This window comes from Cynocephalus volans, chromosome 8, assembly GCF_027409185.1.
Source record: "Cynocephalus volans isolate mCynVol1 chromosome 8, mCynVol1.pri, whole genome shotgun sequence".
In the NCBI taxonomy this organism is placed as follows: Eukaryota; Metazoa; Chordata; class Mammalia; order Dermoptera; family Cynocephalidae; genus Cynocephalus; species Cynocephalus volans.
In genome coordinates this window covers 45,725,404-45,733,595 of record NC_084467.1, presented here as the reverse complement: position 1 = coordinate 45,733,595, position 8,192 = coordinate 45,725,404, and the positions used below count along the sequence as shown (strand labels likewise).

General features: G+C 52.8%; 1 protein-coding gene across 2 annotated transcripts in view; it reads left to right on the top strand.

Moving 5' to 3' along the window:
• Nucleotides 1–1,424: 1,424 nt before the first annotated feature.
• The window catches only part of SSBP3 (single stranded DNA binding protein 3), a 157,778-nt gene continuing 151,010 nt past the window's right edge, over nucleotides 1,425–8,192 (top strand). Inside the window, exons 1-4 of one of the 2 annotated variants that reach the window (XM_063106579.1) lie at nucleotides 1,425–1,582; nucleotides 2,600–2,672; nucleotides 2,897–2,958; nucleotides 5,537–5,621. In XM_063106579.1, the coding sequence (XP_062962649.1) occupies nucleotides 1,527–1,582; nucleotides 2,600–2,672; nucleotides 2,897–2,958; nucleotides 5,537–5,621 (276 nt within the window). In that variant the 5' untranslated portion in view covers nucleotides 1,425–1,526. The remainder of the gene's footprint in view (nucleotides 1,583–2,599; nucleotides 2,673–2,896; nucleotides 2,959–5,536; nucleotides 5,622–8,192) is intronic. The other variant, XM_063106580.1, reaches the window with a different exon arrangement.

Here is an 8,192-nt window from a genome sequence, read left to right as displayed (position 1 = left end):
CCCCTATTTCGCCGGTTTCTGGTCTCAAGAGCCCCTAATGATGGGGACACGGTGTGTCCTCTGGGTTCTCGGCGTGGGCAAAGAAGTCAACAGCAAATAGCTGGGTCACTCTGCCAGCCCCCCCTCAATTTCCCATTGTACACCTGGGTCACTGACAATGGAAGCTTCCCCTCCCCCACCCTGACTCTCGTCCCCCTCTCCCCAGTTTAGCTCCATTTATTTGAAGTTTGCAGGTTTCCGTGGCGCGCATTTTGCACCGCGGGGCGCCCAGGTGACGCCCCCCCACCCCCGAGTGGCACCCTTTCCCGTGGAGAAGCCAAGGGGCTAACTTGCCAGTATCGGCAAACCTTAGAAATTTTGGGAAAATCACTCTCCTTGCTCTTCGCCCAAGTCCCCCGTCCCCTCCGCCCCGGCTCCCCCAAGCACGCCAAGGGCCATTTTCGCGCGGCTCCACTTTGGGGTTTTCCAAAGTATTTTAATGATCTAGTAAAGGAGCAGCCGCGCGCCTCGGCGCCGGCTCGAGCCGCCCAGCTCTCAGCGTGGAGCCCCGGGCCCGGCGCTCGGAAACCAGACTAGGCGAAAGGGACGACCGGGGGCGGGGCGGGCGGGGAGCCCGGCTGGAGTCTGGGGAGGGGGTCGGGGTCGGAGCCCAGGGGGAGGACCGGCGAGGGGGAGGGCGAGATAAGGGCTGGGCGGTGCGGGCCAAGGCGGGGGAGGTGAGGGGCCGATAAGGGAGAGGGATGTGGCGGGAGGGAGCGAGCGGCACTCTGCCTAGGGGTCTGCGCCCCCTCCCCTCGGACGCTGCCGCAGCGCCCCCCGGCCCCCGGTGGTCCACGCCGCGGGGAGCGCTGGTCAAATCCCCCTCCTCGCTGGGGCCGGGGACCAGAGCGTCCCCATCCTAATTCGTGTCGCCCCCTACCCCATCTACAGAAAAGAAGCTCGCGCCCCCTGGCACCCCCAGTTCGCCCGCAGGAACAGGGCAGCGGCTCCGCGGAGGCGACCGCAGCAGGGACTGCCGCGGCCGGGCGCTGACAGGGCGTCCCTCCCGGCCCGCCGGGCCCGCCCCCGCGCGCGCCGATTGGCCGCGGCGGCCATCAATCGCGGGACGTTGACGCCTGCCTCGCTCCCTCGCCCGGGTAGCCACGTTCGGTTGAGCTCCAAGTAGACCAGCGGCAGCGGCGGCGGCAGCGGTGCCGGAGGCGCAGAGGGCGGCGCAGGCGGAGCCGGGCGGGCGCGCGAGCGAGCGAGCGGGCAGCCGGGCAGGCGGCGGCGGCGGCACCCCAGGCCGAGCCGGCGCGGGAGGAGTTCCAGGGCGATGGGGCCGCGGCCGGGGCTGACGCTTTGACAGCTGGAAAGAGCGCGGAGCCAGCGCCTGGGGGGGAGGGAGGGGAGCGCGGCGAGGAGAGCGCGAGCGAGCGAGCGAGCGAGCGCCGGGGAGGGGGCCGGGAGCGAGGGGCAGCTCGGGAGAGCCGGAGCGGTAGCGGCGGCGGCGGCGGCGAGGCTCGGCGCCTTCTTCCCTGCAAACCATGTTTGCCAAAGGCAAAGGCTCGGCGGTGCCCTCGGACGGGCAGGCTCGGGAAAAGTAAGCCCTATTTTGCAAGTGGTGGCCGCGCCACCGTCGGGCTGCGGGCGGGCGGTGGGAGGCAGGTGGGCGGACGCGGGCCGGGGACTATTGCGCCCTCGAGCCCCCGGGGCCCCGCGCCGCCTGCTTGGCCCCTTCCCCGAAGCAGCGGAGGGCGGCGTGGGAGAGCCCATTGTTGGGAGGCAGCAGAGGTTAGGGCATCGGGGAAGGGGCGGCGGGGAGCCGCCGGGAAGGGGGCACTTGGTGGCCGCGGGGCGGGCCGGGCACGGGGGCCCGCGGTGAGGGATGGGCGATGTCCCGAGAGCGAGCCTGGGCGCTCGCTCCAGTCGGGGCGCTCGCCGCTGTGGCCGCACTTTGCCCACCGGGCACGGGCAGGGGGCGCGTGGCTTCTGCAGCCCCGAAGGCTCCTTTTGTCCGCCCGCGGCGTGAGGAGTGCGTGCCCGGGGCTTTGTTCGTGCGGGAGTGCTCTCCGTTCCCTGCCCTCGGCCTGGGCGCCCGTCCCGTGCCCTCTGGGGCGTCGGGCTAGGCAGGGACGGTGGCGCCGGCTTGGCTCTAGGCTTGGGAGACAGTTTGGGGAGAGAGGTGGTGAGGGTGGCGCTTTGCTGTCCTCTCCAGAGCGTGCCGAGCACCCAGAGTCCAGGGCTGAGTCTCCCCGGACCCCTGAAGCTGGGGAGAGGGTGACAAGAAAGAGAGTGTCGGGAAATAGAGGGTGGCTGTGGGGTCGGGTGGCTTGCAAGTTTGAGAGACCTAGGTGGGTTTGGCCCCGACAGCACTTGGAAGTTCAAGTTTGGGGGCTGCTGTCCAGACCCCTTGACTTGAGGTAACGTTCTCTGGTAACCAACCCCCGACTGTTGGCACCCGGCGGCCCTGCCTGGAGTGAGCTGGCTGCTCACCTCTGGTCGTGGCTACAATGGGACAGCGCAGACAGGGCTCAAAGCCGGTTGGCAAGGTCCGGGAGCGAGCGCCCGGTGTGATCTGACACCTTTCTTCTCTCTCTGCCCCTTGCTTACTCTCTAGGTTAGCTTTATACGTCTATGAATATTTACTGCACGTTGGAGCACAGAAATCTGCACAGACCTTCTTATCAGAGGTGAGTGGGACTCCCCCCAGCATCCAATTTCTTGACACCCCCTCCTCCCCACTATTCTTAGAGCCTTTGTTTTCAGGAGCAGCCACTGTGGCCACCATTTTGAATTTTTATCACCTTTTGGCATTTATTGTTAGTTGGTCTTCACAGCCTTTTGGCTCCGAGAAGCCCCCAGCCCACCCCCTCCTCTCTGCTCTTCTAAGCTGCCTCTGCTCTTTCCTTTCCAGATTCGATGGGAAAAAAACATCACATTGGGAGAACCGCCTGGGTTTTTGCATTCGTGGTGGTGGTAAGTTTGTGTGATAGTTTTGTGCATGTGTTTGTTTTGTTTTGAGACCTGGGTCCAAGTGAACAAAGACAGGAGACCAGAGCAGGCCCATCACCTCTTAGCCCTCAGCTTTGCGCAGAGCAGGGCACCTCTGAGCACTCAGAGCAGGACTGGCCAAGGAGGAAAAGGGCAAAAAAGGCTGCTACCTAAAGTTTTTTCCTTGTCTTTTTTCCTTATATTGAAAACCAACTAAATCTTGTGTGGTGTAAGGGTGGAAACTCCTTACTTTCCCATATCATTCCAGGGAACTAGGCAGGGGGCTTGAAAAAACCTTGAAGGATTTTTGTCAATTCTACATGCTGCTTTAATTAGAGAGGAGAGGGGCGGGGCGGAGTGGAGTGGAGGGGATACCAGGTCTGTTTTACAAGTGGCCTGTCCCTTTTTCTTCTATGAGCTTACCTTAAGAGAGAACATCTGCTAGGGCCTTTTCCAAGCACCCTGAGAAAAAGCAAGAAAGAGCTGCCACTTCCTTTAAAGATACTGATTTCATACTGACTGGACCTTTCTTTCCTCTGAGAACTCTCCCCTACCTCCTTCCTCCTCCCAAGCATCCCTAAAACTGCAAAGCTTTATTTTAAGGTCTCTATTTGTGACCCACCAACCAGGCCTCCAGGTCCTGTGGGTGTGGGACCTCTGCAGGTCTGGTCGCAGTGTTGGGGTTGTGGCAGGCAGGAGGGAGGCTTAGGGTCAGTGAGAGCCAGTTGCCATGAGTGTCTTACCTGGGCCTTTTGTGGGACCGATTGGTGGAGTCTTTGACATCCTTTTGAAAAGAAAAAGCAGAGAGGCTTTCGATATTTTGGTGTTATTGGGATGTTAGCACGTAACCTGACTGCCGACTCAGGTTACTGTTTCAAGTCTCTGCATAGCAGGAGAATGAAGTGTCTGTTCTAACTTGTGCAGAGAAAATGAGTTTTTAATTACTTCTGCCAACCTCCGAACTGCCGGCATTGGAGGCACTTGATATGGTGTAAGGATTCCACCTGTAGGAGTGGGTGATGGGTTTTCTGTTGTTGTTTTTGGAGAGGATTGTGTGGATGGGGTTGGTGGGTTTGATAGTAGAGGATCATGTAGAAACTTAGACTTATAAATGAAAGTTACTTAGAAAAGGCTGGGGAGTTTGTAGTCTTAAAAACCTTAAATGTGTGGAGGAGTTAAATTGTGTTCCACTTTAGAAGACAGGAACGATCTCTATCTCCCCTCTGCAGCTGGTAGAAGTCCCCAATTTTCCTGGTGTGTTTAGAATCCCCTGGCATTTCTCCATCCTTGTCTCAGCCCCGGGAGTATAGCATCTGTTGTGCTGGGCTCAGGCAGTGGTGGCTCTGAGTGTCTGTGGCTGTGGTCCTGTTAGTTAGAAGTTGCCTCGTGTGTTTTCACACTGAACAAATGACCATGGCTTTCTGGAGTGGGTGAAAGCAGTGGAGCTGATGCGATGAGGAGCAAGCTGCATTAACCACATACCTGAAGTGAGATGCTTGTCTGATGACTGGCAGAGCTGGCTGCTATGATGGGTACAGGAGCACTGGACTGGGAGTCAGGACTTGGTTCTGGTAGCAACCTTACCCTTTAAGCCACTTTCATCCCTGGGCCCTGTGCTCCTGGTTTGGAGAGTTTCTAAGGCCCCTTGTGAATACCAGTGACTACCCCTGTGTTTGTATAGGGCTTTACTGGTTGACAAAGGACTTGTACATTTGTTCTCATTTAATGCAAGTATTGGAGTGACCGTACAAAATCGTGGAGGGGTTTGTGGGCGTCTCGAGGCCTACTCTCCCCTTCCCCACGCTTTGCTGGACAGGTACCTCTCTGAGAGGGCTCTCTGTTTCAATGTGAAAGGGCAAGATGCTCGGTCGTCCGTAACCTCTCCTTTGGCTAATTGATGTGTTCTTTGGTGGGCAGGGGAGGAGTGGTTTTTGCCTAAAAATTCCTTAGGGGAGGATCTGGGTGGGAGTGGGGGTGCGGTTGGAGGAGTGGGGGTGAGGGCTCTGGGATTAAGAACCTGTGAGGTTCTGTTTACTGCCAGAGTCAGTCCGATTGCTGTGCATATGAATCATAGTTGTGTCCTGACTTTGACAATTTAACCTTTATATCATATGCAGCCATTTTGGTTTTTTGGTTTTTTTTGGAATGCAGATGAAACAGGCGTGGATTCTCTTTAGATTTCTACCTGTCCTACCTGGTCATCCATGGGTGGGTTGTACTAAACTCTCAGAGCTTTAGTTGCCACATGTGTAAAGTGGAAAGAAATTTGCCTACCTTACAGAAATGGTAGTCGCGAGCAATTTTATGGGTGTGAGGCTTCCAGGCATCCAACACATAGTAGGTGCTGAATAGATGAGAACTATTACTGTCATTACAATTGCTGGCTTGCCACAAGAGATTGGATCCATTTTGTTTTCTAGGCTGAGTTTGCCCAATGAAAGCTCATAAGGTGGGATGGATCCTTTGGGAGACCTGGTACTGTTAGCACCATGCATGGTACCCTTGCTGTTGTGTACACAAGTGGTAATTAGTAACCGGATTTTATTTTATTTTCAACTTGCAGCGTATTTTGGGACCTTTACTGTGCAGCTCCTGAAAGGAGAGACACTTGTGAACATTCAAGTGAAGCAAAAGCCTTTCATGATTACGTGAGTAACAAATTTTTAATCCTGGCAATAATTACAGGGTTGGATAGCTTTAACTTCTTTAGTACTGAAAGCAAATACACAGCCAATTGGCAGTGGTCTTTATTTTCTCCTTGCTCTTCCTTCTGTTCCTCCCCACCTCCCTGCTATCCTCCCCACCATAACCTCCTCCAGCAGTGTTTTAACGTGGTAAATGGTGTTTCATAATGTTGTAATTATACGAAAGAGAATAGATACCTATCTGGGGGATTAAATGGTGTCGTGCAGGGCTCACAACCATGTATGTTAAGAGTGGACAGTTAGCTGGGAGGAGACTGAGCCTTTTTGCTATTGGTTTAAGAAAAAAATGACAGTGACCAAAAAAAAAAAAAAAAAGCAAATATGATACTTGTGTTTTGAAGTAGAAGAGGTAGTTGAGTGAGAACTTGGTGAAATGGACTCTTACTCTACTTTCCAGAGAGCAATCTTTTGAATTATGGGGTGTGTGTGTATTTGGTGGGGGTTCGTGTTGTATCCACTAAGGCGATGTATATTCTGAGATCCTCAACTAATCCATAATTCTTTGTCCAAAATATTCTTGTGAAGATAGTTAATTTCATCAGATTATAGTGCCTTCTGCCCTGTCATTCACTTTCTACCTGAATGAGTTCTGGATGAGTTTCTTAAGATTTATGAAATTATTACAAGAGATGTCTGTCATGTGTCCATTTCCCACAGTAGTCCCCTTCAAAAAAAATGGACTCCAGACCTGGGTAGGAGTCATTTTATGATGCAATGAAACAGGTTAGGATCTGTCTGGGGAAGTGTCTGAAGGTTTTCCACAGCCTTCTTCTGTGGCCTCCTCCCAGTTCTTGCTTCTTGTTGGCCCTGTAGATGGTTAAGTATGCGTGTGCGCATGCATGCGCTTGTGTGCATATGTGTGTGCATGTAGCAGGTGATCTGTCTGGTCTTGCTTTTCTGCATGAGGTGGAGAGGAGTGGTCCCCATGCTTTAGGCATGGGACTTGGTTTCTTGAACACCGTCAGGTCCTACCCACTTGGCAAGGCCAGCTGCGTCCCCTGTGTGCAGAATTTAAAACTGGCCTAGGAGACCAGCACCCAGCTGGTTGAGTTTCATAAGTGGTTAAATCCCATTATCATGAATATGTTCATGGTGAAAATTTCTCCTGTGACAGGGCAAGTTAGAGACTCACAAGTTAGAGACTCGGCTGGAGGCTTGCAGGTTTTGAGAATATGCAATGTAATGAAGTCTTGTTTCGACTGAAAAGTTAATGCGCATGGAGTGAAATGCTGAGGAAATTGGCCAGTTCTTGTGCTTTCTCCAGGGATGAAAAAGAGAAGCTGGCGAATGGTACTTCTGGCCTGGTAAACTGTTAGTAGTAGAAGGCAGAGGTGACTGGTTCACTTGTGATGTGGTTCTGGGAAAATCCTTTGGTGATGATCATAGGGTTTCTTCAACTGGAGCTTGGAGGAGGCTAAGAAGTATAACAGCCATATAAAAATAGCTGGTGAATTTGACCTTTCTACCTGGTAAAAATCTTGCTTTTTTTTTTTTTTTTTTAATCGTATGGATGGCCAACCCTGTGTGGCTAGTCTTTGATTACTACTGTGCAAATGGTTTCATTTTAGAGTTGGTGGGGGGTGTGTGCGTGCCTTTTTCAAGCCAATCTCTTGATACAGGATATGATATCTGTGCTATCTTTTGCAGGGTACCTTTCAGAAAAGTTAATGATTTTTTTTTTCTTTTGGTGGCTGAGTGGTATTGGGATCCAAACCCTTGACCTTAGTGTCACAATACCATGTTCTAACCAATTGAGCTAACCAGCCAGCCCTCAAGTTAATGATTTTTAACCAAGTTTGGTGTGCTAGTAAATAATGCGAGGACCTCTTGGGCAATGTGTGGTTTGGTCCACCATATTAAAACAGTATGGTGGTAGTGAAAGCTTCCATGTGGGTTTGCTTTCAGTAATTTATTAAGGAATGGCAGTAGAGTTGTGTAGAGATTGCTGAGGTTGGCATTGACGTTTAAATGATGCTACTAAGAGATGATATCACGCTGATTGAGGCCCAGGATTCATAGGTTATCAGCACCACACTCTAAGCAACTGAAATAAACAGCCAGCATCAAACCTTGTATTGGGACCCTCCTGGCGTCACGTGGCTTGAGAGTCAGGTGATGTGGGAGGAGGGATGGAGTGATGATGGGGATTATGAAGGAGTTGAGGAGTGGCACTGTGTTGGAGGGGTGGCAGCAGAGAAGCAACTGGCAAATTAAGAGATACTTAAAGAGGTGGAGAAAAGGAACCTTCTTTGTTCTTCTCACAACTTCATCTGGTCTCTCCCTTCCCACAGCTACCATGTAGTTAGCCTCATTCCTTCTTGCTAGAATCATTGCAGTAGCTAGACCCCCTTCCTCTTACCTGGAATGTGTTCCTCTCTTATCCATTTCAAATCCTGTCCATCTATTAAGTTCTCCTTGGAAGACTTTTGTGATAGTTTTTTGCACACTAAGATTGCTCCTTCATCTCAGTGTCTATAAAAGCCACCCATACAAGGCCTCTGTTGGCAATTTTCC